At 42.1% G+C, this 18,790-nt stretch overlaps 1 protein-coding gene across 2 annotated transcripts in view; it reads left to right on the forward strand.

The window, feature by feature from the left end:
- The first annotated feature begins 12,000 nt into the window (after positions 1-12,000).
- ap1b1 (adaptor related protein complex 1 subunit beta 1) overlaps positions 12,001-18,790 on the forward strand; it is a 68,043-nt gene continuing 61,253 nt past the window's right edge. For both annotated transcript variants that reach the window (XM_059988067.1, XM_059988068.1), the window contains exons 1-2: positions 12,001-12,155; positions 16,364-16,422. In XM_059988067.1, the coding sequence (XP_059844050.1) occupies positions 16,386-16,422 (37 nt within the window). In that variant the 5' untranslated portion in view covers positions 12,001-12,155; positions 16,364-16,385. The remainder of the gene's footprint in view (positions 12,156-16,363; positions 16,423-18,790) is intronic.

Here is an 18,790-nt window from a genome sequence, read left to right on the forward strand (position 1 = left end):
TATGAATCAAAAAGAAAATGAGCAGAAGTATCTTTTTAAAATGTTTTTCAACATTTAACATAAGAAAAAATTCTATTATTATTTGTGTGTTTTTTCTTATTGAATCATTCAGTGTCAGCAGCTCCAGTAACAACCACTGTAGTACAAATTACATCACACGAAGCATTTCATGTTCCTTATTTATTGCCAGTCTCCTTTTAGACATCCTGGAAATATAAAACTAGTCATAACTTGGACAGTGTCTACAACAGAGGTAGTCTGTATAATGCAATTCCAGTACAATTCATATGATTCCCAGGTGGATTTTCTGAGAAAAAAAATTTAAATTCACCTTATTTTTTGAATTGTTTTTATTTGGTTTGACACAGCGAGCCAATTATAAAGGGCACAAAATCTACTCTAACCAATGTGGAAATACTTCAGTTGGTACCATAGTGGCGGAGTGGAGATACGTCTGAAGATGTGGAATAAGTTCAGAGTTATTCATGACTAATGACTGTAATAGGAAGCTAATTTCAGTAATGATAAATATTAACATGATTGACCAAACAAAATGATAACCAAACAAAAGAAAATAAGGAGTAAGCCACCTGGCTCCTTATGCCTGCCCAACAATTCACTATGAACACTGCTGTTGTACCCCAGCCTATTCTGTGCCATTACCCCACAGTCTGACCTTTCAGAAATGTTTCTATTTCCTCTTTAAATATTTCCATTAATATAGTCTCTACAATCCTCTGGGCAAGAGATTCCAGAAATTCAGTACACTCTGTGAGAATTCCTATGCTGTTCAATTTCAAATAATTGCCCTGACTTTTAACTATCTCTGCTCATTCTAAACTTCTCCACAACATCTAGCTGTTATGGAATCTTGTATTTTTAATTAGATTGCCCCTCATTCCTCTAAACTCCAAAGAATACAGACCCACCTTTAGCCACATAATAGGTTAATACCTGGGCTCAGGGGTTCCCAACCTTTTTATGCCTTGGACCCCAACCATTAAATGAGGGGTATGTGGACCCGTGATTGGGAGCCCCTGCCTGGGATGAACCTCCTCAGGATGTCTCCAGTGCTAGTTTGCTGTTGTTTAAGTTAGGGGACTAAAGATGTGTGCAGTATCCTAGGTGTACTTTCACCAATACCTGGTACAAAACACACATTTCCCATTTCCAAAGACCATCAACCACTGCTTCTTCTATTCTACTCCCTGTTACACCGCTGGCGCTTAGGGCAGCAATGAAGGTCCTCCATCTCTGACGGTGTTCAGGGCTTCCTTCATCATGGCAGCAGCTTCCTCTTGGTTTTCACTACTGTCAGTGATGCAAGTCCCAGGTGGAAACTCAGGAATACCATCGCAATCAAATGGAGGAGGATTCTTCATTGACGTTTCCGTAACTGTTTTGTTTTACCATTCAGGGTTGTTAATCCTGAGAACCGCTGCGTACTTTTTGTGATTTGTGCACAAAAACAATCATCAGTACCCCCACACTAATCTATCCATTGAGATAATAGTCCTGCCTTTTGCTTGCTTTCACTGAAGAGATGGCCTCATAGTTTCTCACATTGAACTCATTTGCCAAATTATTGACTGCTGTATCTGTCTATAGTCTAGTTATCCTCATGCAATATGTCCTCTGCCTATTTGTGTGTCATTGGCAAACTTACACTTTGCCGTTTCCTACAGGAGATTGATATTGTAACAGTTACTTCAAGTCAAGTCCAGTCAAGCCAACTTTATTGTCATTTAACTGCATGCATGTATACTGTCAAATGAGACAACCAGGGTGTAAAGCACTGTAGTACACAGAGTACACAGAACACACAATGACATGAAAGTAACAATAAAATTTACAGATGAATTATGCATAAATAAAGTGCATAAATTTAATATTTTAAAGTACAGAACAGATTAACCAGTGACACTTTAAATGTGATGCGGCAGAGAGTTCAGAAGCCTAATGGCCTGAGGGAAGAAGCTGTTTCTCATTCTGACCGTTCTTGTTTTTATGCATCGAAAGTCAAAGAGGACATTGGATGGATGGGTGGGATCCTTGATAATACTTGAAAAACAAACCAAAACTGCTGAGTGAGGGAATTAACACTTCCAAGTCTAAAAAAAGTACATTCAATTCTTTATTACAAAACCGACAAAGACAAGCAATCAAAATTAGTGATATAAGCAAAGTTAGCATTACCAAATTAGCAGTCAACAAAAAAAAATTCATTCCCTGGCCCACTCCCTCTCTACCTAAACTAACAGCACTAAGGGTGAATACGTGACAACTCATTTACTTCTACCGTGCCCCAACCCATGTGACAAATTACCATAAAGCACGCAGCGCAAAATACAATACAGACAGAAAATAGATACATGGCTCCTTCTGTTACGTACGTAGCCCCCTCCTTTGTGAGAATTGCCAGATCACTGTTGGGTTGAGTCAAAAGGGGGCCCAAGACATGAGGGGGAGATGTGCAGGATGTCACGTTTCTCTCCCCCCCCCCACATAGCGATGTAAAGCTGCAGGACATGGCCATTGTCCCTTGGAGACAGATTTGTGGATTGAGATGCTCTGCTATGTGAATGCTCTCGGGCAAAGTGGGCTGGTTGAGGGAGAGATTGCATCACCCCCAACCTGATTGACATCTACGACCCTGCGAGTCAGAATAAAAGAGGGGCTGTAGGAACAACCCCTCAGACGCACCAGAAGAAACGTTAAGCGACCACATAACAACAGAAGGTCATCGGAAACCAAGCCACGTGCATTCAATTCTGAGGCTGGAATTGGTGGCTGAAACCATGGAAAATGGCTTTTTAGCTAACAACGGGGAAACCCGCTCCCCTGACTCAACGAATTGGCATCATAAAAGACTTGGGCAAGTTTAAACGCCTCCCTCTCTTAAACCCAGAACGCTGCAGCCTGAACGAGCTAATGACTTTTATATTTCCATCGGACAATACATTATCCCCTAGACAACGATAGAGTTATGTTTTATTGGTTATGATCATACCTGCGCTTTAGATTTAGTATTGACGACGTATATTATCTGTATGTTTGCATTAATCTTATTTTTGTGCCCCTTTATCAATAAATACTTTAAAAAATAGTACCATCAGACTTCAACGGACCTCTCTATCTTTGCTGGTAAGTGATCCAGTTACGGGAATTCATAACAAAGTTGGGGTTCTCGTCTCCAGATTTGACACCAAATTGGGAGGCCAGTGAATTGGGATTGTAAGTCCAAAACTTGGATCTGGTTACGCAGGTAGCCAGACGGGAAACCAACAAAGATGGACTTGGGTGAACTTATAGAAAACCCGACTCTGGAGGTGGCCTCCAAATCGGACTTGATAAAATTGGCGAAGGAGTTAAACCTTGCAGGGGTGAGGTTGTCAATGAAAAAGCGGGAGGTGTGAAGGGCAATAACTCAGTATTATATTGGGAAGAATGTGTTTACAGATGAGGTATTGGAAAATATCCCTGAAGAGGCACCCGCTAGTGGGACAGCTCAGTTAGAGTTGGAGAAATTAAAGTTGGAACATGCAATTAAGTTAAAGCAGCTGGAGGCAGCTGAGAGAGAGAAAGGGCCGAGAGAGAGAAAGAGAGGGAGCATGAAATGAAGTTAAAACAGCAGGAAGCAGATGAAAAAGAGAAACAGAGGAAACATGACTTGGAGATGGAGAAGTTACGGCAGGAGCCACGAGTTCCGGGGTCAGACCAAGAGGAGCGTTTCAATGTTAGTGGAGAATTGAGGCGAGTACCTCCGTTCGAGGAAATGGACGTCGATAGTTACTTCTTGCTTTTTGAAAAGGTGGCAGTGAATCAGAAGTGGCCCAAAGGTCAGTGGGTGGCGCTGTTACAAAGTGTGTTAAAGGGGAAGGCACAGCGGGCATATACGGCGTTGGCCATGGAGGAGGAGAGTTATGACAAAGTAAAGGCGGCCATTCTCCAGGGTTATGAGCTAGTACCTGAGGCATATAGACAAAAGTTTAGAAGTTTAAAGAAAGGGTGGAATCAGACGCATATCGAGTTTGCCTATGAGAAGGGTGTGCTCTTGGACCGGTGGTACACCGCAGAGAGAGTGGGAGAAGATTATGGGTGTCTCAGGGAGTTAATTCTGATTGAGGAATTTAAAGGGTGTGTTTTGGAGGATATCCGGACGTATCTGAATGAGAAGCCGGATAAGTCCATCTCAGAATTTGCTAGGTTCGCAGATGAATATGCCCTAACCCACAAGACAAAGTTTTCCTTGAATAAAAGTACCCAGAGAGACCGTGGGAACGATCGAGAAAGTCCGCCGGCTGAGGCAGAGGTCCCGCCTGGAGCTAGTGGTAAGGTCGAGGGGGAAAGGCTAAACGGCCAGAGATTTTCGGGCTTGACCTGTTTTAATTGTGGAAAAGTGGGACATATTGCATCTTGGTGTTTTGCTCCGAGGAAAGAGACAGGAAAAGGGAAAGCAGCAGTCCCTATCGGATGTGCTGTGGTAATCAGTAAATCGACAAGAGAGCCCTGGGTAGAAAGAGTACGAGAAGGGTCTGAGACTTGTCTGTCACACGGAACCGTGTCTGTGAGGGAGGGAGACACACCAGTTCCCGTACGGATCTGGAGAGACATGGGGGCTGAGCTGTCGTTGATCAGCAGTAAGGTACTAGAGTTTGGTCGCAAGACGAGAATGGTAGCTGTGAAGGGAATAAGTAAAGGAACAGAAATGGTGCCCTTATATAAGGTCATTATGGTTTGTGAACTGGTATCTGGACCAGTTGAAATAGGGGTGCGATCAGAATTCCCGAGGAAGGACGCAGACGTCCTTCTCAGTAACGATTTAGCAGGTGGTAAGGTTTAGTCAGCCATGATGCCAACACGCCGGCCGGTGAGCGTTGCGGCCCCACCCCTAGATTCCAAGATCTATCCCGCATGTGCAGTCACTCTCAGCATGTCGAGAGGGGCAGCTGAGAACGAGAGCAGTTTAAATCTGGCCAGTTACAATTTGGCCGAGACGTTTCTACCGACCCTATACCACAAGGGTTTAGAGGGTGGTAAAACGAAGAGTAGTAAAGTAAAAAAGGGTAAGGAAGCAGAGGTAGATCTGCCCTTAGCGAGGAGAAAGGTCCTAGAGGCTAGAAGTAAAGATGAGGAACCGCTAGAGCGGTTAAGAGGTCCAGAGTTGGACAGGGATGATCTGTCTGGTTTGGCAGAACTGTTTGAAGAAGTTGAAAATTCTAAAGGTTTTCCCGATAATGAAATGAGGGCAGTCCTAAAGGAAAAGGATGCCATTACCTCGAAGAAGTCTGCTGGGTTGGCAGATGAGGTTGTTTCAGCCCACGGGGTTGAGTTTACTCCGGAAGGGAGTTGCCCAGAGAGTACCTGGTAGGATCGGGGGAACTTAGAATTTGAAAACGGTATGGGTATTGAAAGCCTGGAAGAGACCAATGTCACGTTTGAGTGAGTCCAAGATGGGGATGCACATGGTACTGAACCTAGTAACGGAACTCAGAAAAAGTCTGAGGTATTTGATTCAGTGGAACGGGACGGCCGTCCTTTTGGGTCAGATAGACTTGGTTCAGTGAGAAAAGGGTTAACCTTGGTAACAGTGGGAAGTGAGAGTTCCCAGGTGTTTGTGCTCGAAGGTGTGTTCAAAGTTAATGCAGAGTTTAAGAATGGGGAGATAAGAATTATCATTGAAGGAAACGGGAAATCTGTAGTTCCCAAATCGAATGAAGAAATTTTAAGCCTTGCAGATCGCTTACGGATTAAGCTGGAATATGAAAGGGTCCCCCACGCTATTGTTATTCCAGCGTGTGGTGTAAAAGGGCAGAATTTGAAATGCTGCTTGAGCAAGGAAGTCGAACTGAAACCACACAGTCTGAAGGGGCCTGACGAGAGGGTTAGCCACCTGTGTAAAATTACAGAGGTGGGTGGAAATTCAGAAGATGGGCTAAATTTGGGACACGGTATTGATAAAATAATTCCTCTGGAACAGGCAGGCGAGGGTTTATCTCGCCACCTTACTGAAATTCCCTGGAAAAGAGGCTACGGTTAATGAGGACGCCATTTTTAAATAGCAAAGCCGGTTGTACGGGATTTTGACAAAGCCTGTGAATAATAAAGACAACCCCCCTTGGAAGCCTGACTGTTCAGTTTGAAAACGACCGAAAGACTAGTATTTACATAAACTTTTGTAGATGCACGTAAGCTAAGAGCACACCTCCTTAGTTTTGTTGCTGAAAAAAAATAATAAAATAGGTGGTTATTAAATTGAAGTTTGATGCTACAAGACGTTAGAACGGTACAAGATGTCAAGATATTAAAGAAAGTGACACTGTAATCGTTAACTGTTTAGATACTGAATTGAATGTATCACTGTATTACTCTGTAGAAGAAAAAACTTTGGTGCTGTGTTAGATTCTAACCCCCTGTAAGACTCTGGTATTATTTCGTTTTTTTTCCCGATGGTAAAAAAACGCGTTGAAGAAAGGGGGTGTTATGTCCGTCGCCCCCTCCTTTGTGAGAATTGCCAGATCACTGTTGGGTTGAGTCAAAAGGGGGCCCAAGACATGAGGGGGAGACGTGCAGGATGTCACGTTTCATCCCCCCCCCCCCCATAGCGATGTAAAGCTGCAGGACATGGCCATTGTCTATTGGAGACAGATTTGTGGATTGAGATGCTCTGCGACGTGAATGCCCTCAGGCAAAGTGGGCTGGTGGAGGGAGAGATTGCATCAGCCCCAACCTGATTGACATCTATGACCCTGTGAGTCAGGATAAAAGAGGGGCTGTAGGAACAACCCCTCAGACGCACCAGAAGAAACGTTAAGCGACCACGTAACAGCAGACGATCATCGGAAACCAAACCACGTGCGTTCAATTCCGTGGCTGGAATTGGTGGCTGAAACCATGGAAAACGGCTTTTTAGCTAACAACGGGGAAACCCGCTCCCCTGACTCAACGGATTGGCATCATAAGAGACTTGGGCAAGTTTAAATGCCTCCCTCTTTTAAACCCAAAATGCTGCAGCCTGAACGAGCTAATGACTTTTATATTTCCATCGGACAATACATTATCCCATAGGCAACGATAGAGTTATGTTTTATTGGTTATGATCATACCTGCGCTTTGGATTTAGTATTGACAACGTATATTATCTGTATGTTTGCATTAATCTTATTTCTGTGCCCCTTTATCAATAAATACTTTAAAAAATAGTACCATCAGACTTCAACGGACCTCTCTATCTTTGCTGGTAAGTGATCCAGTTACGGGAATTCGTAACACTACAAATATAAATAGTAAATAATTGAGAGCCAAGATCTGATCTTCAAGCACCTCACCAGTTACATCCTTCTAGCCTGTAAAAGGCCCCTTCATTTCCAAAGGCCTTAAGATTGAGCAAAGCAATCACAAGTATTAGAATGTTAGTAGCCTCCATTTCAGCTTCATTCCTATGCCTCAATTAACAAAGATCACATCCCTGTACATTCCAATTTTGTGCTTTATAACTTATATTTACTTTTGTTAAATTGCTGCCAGCTGATCTTACCTGTTATAGATTAAATATTCCCTCAGAAGTAACTCTTCTTTTGCCACCAGCATACTTTGCTTAGGTCAGAAGTTAGTCTTGACTCATAAATTTCAAGTTTCTGGTCCATGTTCTGAAAGTTCACTAATCCACTTGGGCTTATGCTGTGTAAGTACTGTCTGGAGCATCCTGCTTATTACACTGAGCATACCTGACCCTTTGAAACTGCTGGCTGAGCCCTTGTTGCAAGGCACCCACCTTTAGGGCTAGTTTGCTTATTTTTATAGTTTTTTTTTCCAGTCAAAATTTTAAATAATGAAACTGAGTAATATTAATTATTTTTATCTTATACTAATACAATTACAATTTTATGCTGAATGTTAGTCCATTAGATACAGGAGCACAATTTGGCAATTTGGTCTGTTCCACCATTCGATCATGGCCGATTTTTTTTTTTGTTTTGCACTCTCAATCCTATTATCTTGTATTCTTTCTGTAACCCTTAAACCCCTTTACCAATCTAGAACCTTTACATGTCTGCCTGCAGTATACCCCATGACTCAGTGAATTCCACAGATTCACCGCCCACCAGCTGAAGAAATTTCTCATCGTCTTTCTAAGGAGATGTCTCTTTGTTCTGAGGATGTATCCTTTGATCTTAGATTCTCCGAGTAATGGAAACACCCTGTTCACATCCACTCTACCCAGTCCTTTCAGTATTTGGTACGTTTCAATGCAATTCCCCCCTTTTCCTTCTGAACTCCAATAAGTACAGGCCCAAAGACATCAAGCGCTCCTCGTATGTAAAGCCTTTCATTCTTGTGAACCTTCTCTGGGCCCCCTCCAGGGTCAGCACACTTTTTTTTAGATACAATGTCCAAAATTGCTCACAATATTCGGAATGCAAACTGACCAATGCCTCAGCAGTACTGCCTTTCTTTTATTTTCTGACTTACTGCCTGTTACATAGCTGGCATTTATGGCAGCTATGAAGGTCCTCCAACTCTGGCAGTGTTCAAGGCTTCCTTCTTCGTGTCAGTAGCTTCCTCTCAGTTTTCACTACTGTCAGTCCCAGGTGGAGACTTGGGAATACCATTGCACTCAGATGTAGGACGATTCTTCATTGTTTGGCCAGTCAGAGTCATTAGCCCCTGAATCTTGAGGACCAGTGGACCACTCTTAGTCTGGCCTCTACCCTTTCACCTGTGTGCCATGGCTGACCCTGCCAACAGACAAAACATGAAGTCCTGACTCCAGTCAGCGTAGCTCTCCGGGTCATTGAGGCACACAAAACTCCGAACCACGGCAAGGTTGTGGTCCCCTTGGAGGTTTTATATTCTAGTTCTCTCAAATAAATGCTAACATTGCATTTTCCTTCCTTAGTACTAATTCAACCAGAAAGTTAACAAATCCTGAACTAGGATTCCTTAAGTCCCCGTGCACCTCTGATTTCTGGATTCTCTCCCAATTTAGAAATAGTTTACACCTTTAATCTTCCTAGGAAAGTGCATAACTCCACTATTCCCACTGCTGTATTTCTTTTGTCACCTCTTTGCTCACTCTTTTAACCTGTCCAAGTCCTTCTGCAAGATCCCTGTCAGTACTTTTGTCAGCATTATTGGCAGACTTCTTTTCTCCAAATACTTAGAGCATTTTAAAATCTGCCCCACTCTAGGTATGCAGTGGTGGAAGAAAGGCAGATAAAAGCAGAAAACACTCAGCGGGTCAAGCAGCATCTCTGGAAAGAGATGTCCCAGGCCTTTGGTCAGAACAGGGAAGGGGAGAAAGTGTAAGAGTGATGAGACCAAGTGACTTAAAAAGGCAGTCAAAAGTGCATTATCCTTCTTTGCCTTTCCTTATTGTTATACTAATTTGTTCAATATGTATGATGGATCTTTCTACAAAAGTGGTTTGCCACTGCCTTCTTCCGGGCAGTGTCTTTACAAGATGGATCACCCCATCAGAGGTTGTCTGCCTGGTGTCAGTGGCCGCACAACAGGATTTGTGACGTGCACCAACTGCTCATAAGATTGTTCGCCACCTTCTCCCATGGCTTCAACGGAGCCTGATCGGTTGGGGGGGGGGGGGTGCGAGGCAGACTAGTGGAGGGAAGGAGCACCTTACACCTCCTTTGTCAGAGACACATCTCCACCCTGGCACCCCATCATTATAGAAACATAAAAAACCTATAGCACAATACAGGCCCTTCGGCCCACAAAGTTGTGCTGAACATGTCCCTAACTTAGAAATTACTAGGCTTATGCATAACCCTCTATTTTTCTAAGGTCTATGTACCTATACAAAAGTCTATTAAAAGACCCTATCGTATCCACCTCCACACTGTCGCTGGTAGCTCATTCCACACACCCAGCACTCTGAGTAAAAAACTTACCCCTGACATCTCCTCTGTACCTACTCCCCAGCACCTTAAACCTGTGTCCTCTTGTGGCAATTATTTCAGCCCTGGCTATCCACACAATCAATGCCTCTCATCATCTTATACACCTCTACCAGGTCACCTCTCATCCTCAGTCGGTCCAAGGAGAAAAGGCCGAGTTCACTCAACCTTTTCTCATAAGGCATGCTCCCCAATCCAGGCAACATCCTTGTAAATCTCCTCTGCACCCTTTCTGTGGCTTCCACATCCTTCCTTTAGTGAGGTGACCAGAACTGAGTACAGTACTCCAAGTGGGGTCTGACCAGGGTCCTATATAGCTGTAACATTACCTCTTGGCTCCTAAATTCAATTCCATGATTAATGAAGTTCAATACACCATATGCCTTCTTTAACCCAGTCAACCTGCGCAGCTGCTTTGAGTGTCCTAAGGACTTGTACCCCAAGATCCCTCCGATCCTCCACACTGCCAGGAGCCTTACCATTAATACTATATTCTGCCATCATATTTGACCTACCAAAATGAACCACTTCACACTTACCTGGGTTGAACTCCATCTGCCACTTCTCAGCCCAGTTTTGCATCCTATCAATGTCCCACTGTAACTTCTGACAGCCCTCCACACTATCCACAACACCTCCAACCTTTGTGTCATCGGCATACTTACTAACCCATCCCTCCACTTCCTCAACCAGGTCATTTATAAAAATCATGAAGAGTAAGGGTCCCAGAAAAGATCCATGAGGCACTCCACTGGTCACCGACCTCCAAGCAGAATATGACTCGTCTACAACCATTCTGCCTTCTGTGGGCAAGCCAGTTCTGGATCCACAAAGCAATGTCCCCTTGGATCCCATGCCTCCTTACTTTTCCAATAAGCCTTGCATGGGGTACCTTATCAAATGCCTTGCTAAAATCCATATACACTACATTTACTGCTCTTCCTTCATCAATGTGTTTAGTCACATCCTCAAAAAAATTCAGTCAGGCTTGAAAGGCAGGATCTGCCCTTGACAAAGCTATGCTGACTATTTCTAATCATATTATACCTCTCCAAATGTTCATAAATCCTGCCTCTCAGGATCTTCTCCATCAACTTAACAACCACTGAAGTAAGACTCATCAGTCTATAATTTCCTTGGCTATCACTACTTCTTTTCTTGAATAATGGAACAACATCCGCAATCCTCCAATCCTCCAGAACCTCTCCTGTCCTAATTGATGATGCAAAGATCATCGCCAGAGGCTCAGCAATCTCATCCCACAGTAGCCTGGGGTACATCTCGTCTGGTCCCGGTGACTTATCCAACTTGATGCTTTCCAAAAGCTCCAGCACATCCTCTTTCTTAATATCTACATGCTGGAGCTTTTCAGTCCACTGCAAGTTATCACTACAATCACCAAGATCCTTTTCAACAGTGAATACTGAAGTAAGTATTAAAGTATATAGAAAGTATTATTTCTAATATACTAATAGAGAAAAACTGAGCCAAAATGATGACAAGCAGAAAGAATGAGTTGCATAACTTGTTAAATTCAAGTATTAAATGTACCCAGAAGGAAGTTGAGGTGTACCTCAGGCTTGTATTAGTGCTATTAAAAAGGACAGGAGGCGACAGCCAGTTAAGTTAGAGTGGGATCATTTTCTACACTGCAAACTAGAAATAGAAAGATTAGGCAGCATCTGCAGACATTTTTAACCAGACAAGATAACCTTTCATCAGAACTGGAAAAAAAAGGTTAACTAGATGAACAACACATTCAAAATGGTGGAGTAATCTGCAAGCTGAGCAGCATCTGTGGAGGCCAATAAACAGTTGATATTTCAGGTGGAAACTTCATCAGATCTAGGTCCAAAATATTAACTGTTTATTCTCCCCATATATACTGCTTGACTTTCTGAGCTCCTCCGGCATTTTGTGTCTGTTGCTCAAGATTTCCAGCATTTGCAGAATCCTTTGCACTGAACTAGATGATATAGGAGGCTCAATAAAGCCAGCTGGCTGAAGGTGCGCTGGACCCGTGGCACTGGGACCACTTCGGCGGTGGAAGGTTGTTTCCCCTCCCACCCAGGGGAGGCGCCAGAGCGGGGGGGATGTACCGGCCGGAAGGTGATCCGGATCTACATCCGGTGCGCTGGGAACGGCGCCGTGGAGTTGGGTGGCTGGCGGACATCTTGGAGCTGCGGCGGCTCTGTAACGGCAGCTCTTTTGATCCTGCGTTTGACACAGCCGGCTGAAGGGGTGAGTGTTTTCCATGCTGGCCACGGCACCTGCTGTCACACCGGGAAACCTTCCCTCTCCTTCAGTACCACTGCCCCCCCCCCCCCCCAAGTCTGCAGGCGGAAGCAGGGATCAGCTGGTTGTTTTCCTGGGGGGTTGCAGTGGAGGAGAGAGGCTACTGTACGGAGGAGGATAACGGGGAGACCACTGAACAAGGGGGCAGGGGGGCTATAACATTGGCGGAAGAGCGGGAGGGTTGCACTACTGGCGGGGGAAGGCTACCGTACTGGGTGAGGGGTGTAGAAGAAGCTACAGAACTGAGAGGGGGCTGGGGAGGCTACAGTCCTGAGGATGGGAGAGGAGCCAGGGGTTCTGGCAAGGTAGCTGCAGTACTGGGGAGGAGAGAGGAGCTAAAGGGTGCGGGGATCTGGGGACAGGCCATCACGAAAGGGGAAGAAGATCTGAGGGTCCGGACATGAGTGAGGGAAGAGAAGCTGGAAGTATTGGTAAAGGTGGTTTGGTGATGATGCAAGAAAGGAGTCTGAACCAATGGAGATTGAGAGCGGGGTACCAAGCAGTATTTGCCAAGTCTAGACATGGAGATGGGGAGAATTAGGTTAGAGGTTTTTAAGCAGGGTTCTGATTGTCATTGCCAAGCTAGGATCTAGTTTGACTGGAACATCTTTGCTGTTACTGAGTGAGGGGCTGCTAATTAGTTAATTAGATCTTTTTGTATACATTGTTTTTTTTTATTCTCAAAATAAACAAAGTGCCCCTCTCTAATTTTAAAGGTGAATATTTAAGTCCCCCTGCTTGAAAATCCTAATCCCCTTTAGGAATGAAACCTGTTTAAGTTTCTCCACAGTCACGTTTTAGCCCCCATTACAGGAAGGGTTGTAAGTTATCACTGCTTTGTGGGCAAGGTGCACAGTAAGTTCATGGCTGATTGATTGTTGGGGGTGGGGTTGTGAGGTAAATGTCAACGGCTCATTGGCTCTTCGTCATTGCAATTTAACTGATATTCAGACACAGGCGAAATTGAAATATATTGATACTTGGAAGCACAAGCTCTGTTGCTCCTGACTAGGTAGTTACTTAAATTTTATAGTCTGCTGTCTCTGCAAGCAGTATTGGATATTAGATTCAATTGGTGCTCATAGTATTCTGCTCTCCCTTGTTTTGGCAATGCATTTTGCTTCGCTTTCAGAAAACTTCTAAATCTTCATTGTGCACTTTTTTTTAAAAAGGCCGGAATTTTAAATGGTTACCATGCACCTTAAAATACTAACATTACTTGTTTATCATTTATTTTTAAAAGTAAAAAAGAATAACAAAGCAAAAGTAGTTTCTTGACTTGATATTATTGGCTGGCTAGTTTTAAAAAAAACTGGAAGAATTAAATTACATTATAGACATTATGAATGTTATATTATTTTATTAAGTGCAGAGGCTCTTACCACTGAGGTGCGGGGGCAGCTATAACAGGAGGTCATGGGTGAAAGGGGAATGTAAGGGGAAACTTTTTCACTCAGAGTGAGAGTGTGGAATGAAAGCACAAGTGGTACATGCGAGTTCAATTTCATTGTTTGAAAGAAGATTGGATAGGTACAATACCAGTAGGGGTATGGAGGGCTATGGTCCCCGTGCAGGTCGATGGGAGTAGGCTGTTTAAATGGTTCGGCATGGGCCAGATGGGCTGAAGGGCCTGTTTCTGTGCTGTATTTTTTCTATGACTTTAAGTAGATCATTCAGCTTGGTGTATGTTATTATTAATTCTGCTTCTGAGTCTCTTCCTAACTTCATCTTAATGCACGAAAATAACTGCTCTTTTCTCTCTTGAGCTATTATCCAACTTTTGTGCTTCTATTCGATGTGCTTCTGTTTCTTGGCTATATGGGGTTACTGTTTTCAACATTCTGCCCTGAAATTGCAGAATTTCCTTCAATGTCCTGCCAGGATTTTGGACTCTTTCCTTGAGTGCAAACATGCATTCTGTATCATTAAACAATTTCACAATTCTAAAGCTTTCAATTAGGTTTCCTCTCTTTTAGGCTTGGTAGTTAAACAAAATTTATAGTCTGCTGACTCTGCAAGCAGTATTGTGCTTCTAAACTCCTGCCTGATCGTTTTTGCACTTTCACTAGTGACTATGAAGTCATGATTACTTGAACACTACATAATATTGCATAAATACTATCTAACCAAGATTGCAACATGATCAAATTGGGAATTCTTTAAAAAAAGTTTCTTGTGCATTATTTTATAATTGTTATTTAAGTATAATAATGTGTAATTGGTACCTTTTGTGTAACTGCATCACTTCGAATCTGCATCTCAGAAGGTTATGTTCTTATTTCTCTGACAACTACTTTCTGCCTATCTGTAATGAACACATCTTCAATCAAGTGTTTCCAACCTGGGTTCCATGGACTCCTTGCTTAATGGTATTGGTCCATGGCATAAAAGTGGTTGGGAACCCTGCCTTGGATGGCATGCATCCACATAAATGTTACAGTAATCGCTCAGTCTGGAAGTCTTTGGAATTTCTCATTATGCTTTGCTTGTAGCTTCATATCCAAAGCATATTCCCTAATCCAAACCTATTTGTTTTCTAAATATCAGGAATATTTTCCTTTTGCAGTTGTTATCTTGATGCAAATATCTCATTTTCTACCCATCCTCTCCTGTTCTAAATATGAAATTTTTAATGAATAACCTTTATACACACGGAGTTCTCATTTCTTTGTATAACCATATAACAATCACAGCACGGAAACAGGCCATCTCGGTCCTCCTAGTCCATGCCGAACTCTTAATCTCACCTAGTCCCACCTACCCGCACTCAGCCCATAACCCTCCACTCCTTTCCTGTCCATATACCTATCCAATTTTACCTTAAATGACACAACTGAACTGGCCTCTACTACTTCTACTGGAAGCTCATTCCACACAGCTATCACTCTCTGTAAAGAAATACCGCCTCGTGTTTCCCTTAAACTTTTGCCCCCTAACTCTCAAATCATGTCCTCTTGATTGAATCTCCCCTACTCTCAATAGAAACAGCCTATTCACGTCAACTCTATCTATCCCTCTCAAAATTTTAAATATCTCGATCAAATCCCCCCTCAACCTTCTACGCTGCAATGAATAGAGACCTCAAGACCTCATAACTCATAGTTTGAGTTCCCTTGGCTATTTTGTACATTGATCTGCTGTTTTATTTTTTATTAATCATACTTTTAAATAATTTATGTTAATGTTCTGTGAACTTGCATTCTCTGACTATGCCCCCGTTATTTTTATTGTTGGTTTGACCTTTATTCTCTTCCTTTGTCTTTAACTTTAGAGATTTCTATTATTTCTTCCCCATCTCTCCACTCTTCCATTTGAAATTCAAGCTATAGCCTTAAGCTCATCATTTCTGTTAACAAGGTCCCATTCCAACCCAATGATGCAGACTCCTTTTATTCAGTGTAGTACCAGTGTACCATGAAATAGGATTTTTCTTTGCTAAATAACTCTCCGTTACACAGTCAGCCTCCTGACTTGACTATTTTCAGCCAGTTAAAACCAGTGGTGATTGAGCATTCTTTATGTTGATGTTATTTTGTAGTCTCTTATCTCACCTGATTCTCCCCACGTTTCTTCCTTAATTTGATCCTGTCAAAGACCACATTCATGGGTTTTCTCGTCTTTCATATTAATTTATTGAGACACAGTGCGGAACAGGCCATTCTGGCCCAACAAGCTGCCTCACCCAGCAACCCACCTGTTTAACGCTAGTCTAATCACAGGCCAATTAACTTACTAACCAGTACATCTTTGGACTGTGAGATGAAATTGAAGCACCCGGAGGGAACCCTCGCATTCCATGCGAAGGACGGACAGGCTCCTTACAGATGGCGTCAGAATTGAACTCCAAACTCTGATGCACTGGGCTGTAATAGAGTTACACTAATCACTGTGGTCACATTAAGAACACCTCTGTTTCTGAATTTTGATGTATACAAGAAAACTAAGTTATATGAACTAGCAATAACAATTATGTTCATGAAAATAGTTGCAAATTGTTAAAGAAATCCTTTAATTGGAAGGGTTGTCTGGTTGCAGAACAAGTTTCACAATGGGTCATACAGCTTAAAGCTGATTAATCAGTAACCTTGTTTTCCTATTTGGAATGCCCGTGTTGCTGGCTCAGCAGGAAATAAACAGTTTTTTTTCTTTTTCAGGAAACCTTGTTCCACACTCACCATGACTGATTCTAAATATTTCACAACAACCAAGAAAGGTAGCTATTTTTTATGTTTTAAAAAAATTGTGGCAACTGTAAAATTGTTGAAGAACTGTGAGTAAACTAACAACTTTTCAACTTACTGTATTTGTTGCAAAAATCAATGTGATTTTCAAATGAGTGAATTAGAATTCTTTGTGTTGTTATACCTTCTAAATATCCAAATTCTATTTTCTCTTGTCCCCTTTTGTTTGGAATGCTTCTCGCACTTAAGTGCAGGTACTTTTACTCATGGGAACTTGCTTTCCTTTACAGCACTGGTGCTTAGGGCAGTGGTGAAGGTCCTCCATCTCTGATGGTGTTCAGGGCTTCCTTCATCATGTCAGTAGCTTCCTGTTGGTTTTCACTACTGTAAGTCATGCAAGTCCCGGGTGGAGACTCAGGAATACCGTTGCACCCAGTGGTAGTAAGATTCTTTATTTCTATTTCCGGAAAAATTTTGTTTCACCTGTCAGGGTTGTTTAGCCCTGAGCTGGACCAGAGGACCACTCTTAGTCTGGCCTCTACACTTTGACCTGTTTGGCATGGGTGACCCTACCAAGAACCAAAGCATAAAGCTCAGACTCCAGCCAACTTAGCTCTCTGGGCCATTGAGGCATACAAGCCTCTAAACCATGATGAGGATGTGGTCCTATTGAAGGAAAAAATTGCGTGTTATCCTTGCACAGGGGCCATGCTGATCGCCTCTTGTGTTGCTCCCAATTTTAGTACGTATACTTCTGATGTGAGCACATGGAAAGGAGTGATAAAAGTTTTATGCTGTCTTCCACTATCAGCTTCTGACATCTTAAGTTCATAACTATTGAACATTAGGTTCAGAAATGGATTATCAGCCCTATATGTTAGCCTGTTCTGCTGGTGACTTAGATAATGGCTGTTCTTCTGCTTTATTTCCAAGTTACTTATCCTTGCAAGATTCTTTATAAAACCTTAGCAAAAATCCTTATTGACTAAAAAATCTTCAGAGTGAGATCATTCTACATTTGCAGTCGCCTTCATGTTCATTTGTGCTTCTTGATTTTACTGATATGATTTAAGCTTACATTTTAAAATTCTGTCTCCATATTTTGGACTTCACATCAGAGGAAATATTTTCTCTCAATGCATTATATTTAATTCCTTTTTAAATTTAGACACCTCTGTCAGGTCCCCTTTTAACTGAGCACAAGACACCCTTTCAAGTTTATGCACGTCATATATATATATACACACACTTATTCAACCATTGGATTAAAAAGTCATTTTAGTGATCCAAGTGTTTGCGATTGCCAAATTATTTGGAAAATTTGCAAGTCTTTGCTTTTGGTAGACAAACATAATGTTCAGAATGAAAGTCATTATTAGAATGAGTTAGCCATTGTTTCATTTAAAAGGTAATTGCTGGGCATTTTTAAAACTATTAATCAATTATAAGATCTCAGAGTCTGTGTTGAGCATTCACATTTGTAATCTTTGTAAGAAAAGCTACACTTTTTAAAGAAGTTTTTAAGACCAAAATTGTACACAGTACTTCAAATGCAACCAACCAAAGTTACAGCTCCAATGTAACTTCCTTACTCCTATGCTTAATGTCCCTGATCAATGAAGCATCCCATATGCCTTCCTTACCACTCTGCCAACTTTCAGGGAGCTGTGGACTCGGACTTCAGGATCCTCTGTACATCAGTGCTGTGCATCAGTACAGTTCTGCCAGTGGCTATATATGTTCCGCTTACATTTGACCTCCCAAGCTACTTCACCTGATTTTTTTCCATCTATATCTGTATCTGATTTATATTGTACTGCATCCCTTGGCAACCTTCACTGTCCACATCTCCAACAATCTGAGTGGTTTGCAAATATATCCATCAACATTTGTTTTTAATCTGACTGAAGGAACCATCACCATTTGTTTTTAATCTGACTGAAGTATTTAATGTGTTCCTTTGGTTAAAGTTCTCGTCTCTAATCCACCTTTGATCTTATGTCTATGCCCTTTTGTTTTTGACCATCCCACCATGGCAAATTTATCTTACCAACACTTTATCCAGAAAAGAGTATTAATTGTAGCTAATAATAAAGGTTTTAAGTGAAATTTTGTAAATCTAAAAGGTTGGAGAAAGTTATTTTGATATTGCATATGCCTTTGGGCTGAGGGTGATGTGTTTGTAATGGCAAAGTTAGATTTGTATCTGGAAGCATCAGTCTCATTGTAGTAATAAAAAAGTCATTTTCTCCTCTTGACAATAGTCCGTTATTTTAAAGTCAAAAGTTTGAACCAGTGTCAGTTTTGGTATTGAATGCTGCAACATAGTTTACATAAGAATTTAATCCCAGTAGTTCCAGATTGAAGCCTTCTGATACTCTTACATCTGGAATACATCTG

The sequence above is a fragment of the Hypanus sabinus genome, chromosome 13, assembly GCF_030144855.1.
Source record: "Hypanus sabinus isolate sHypSab1 chromosome 13, sHypSab1.hap1, whole genome shotgun sequence".
NCBI lineage: Eukaryota > Metazoa > Chordata > Chondrichthyes > Myliobatiformes > Dasyatidae > Hypanus > Hypanus sabinus.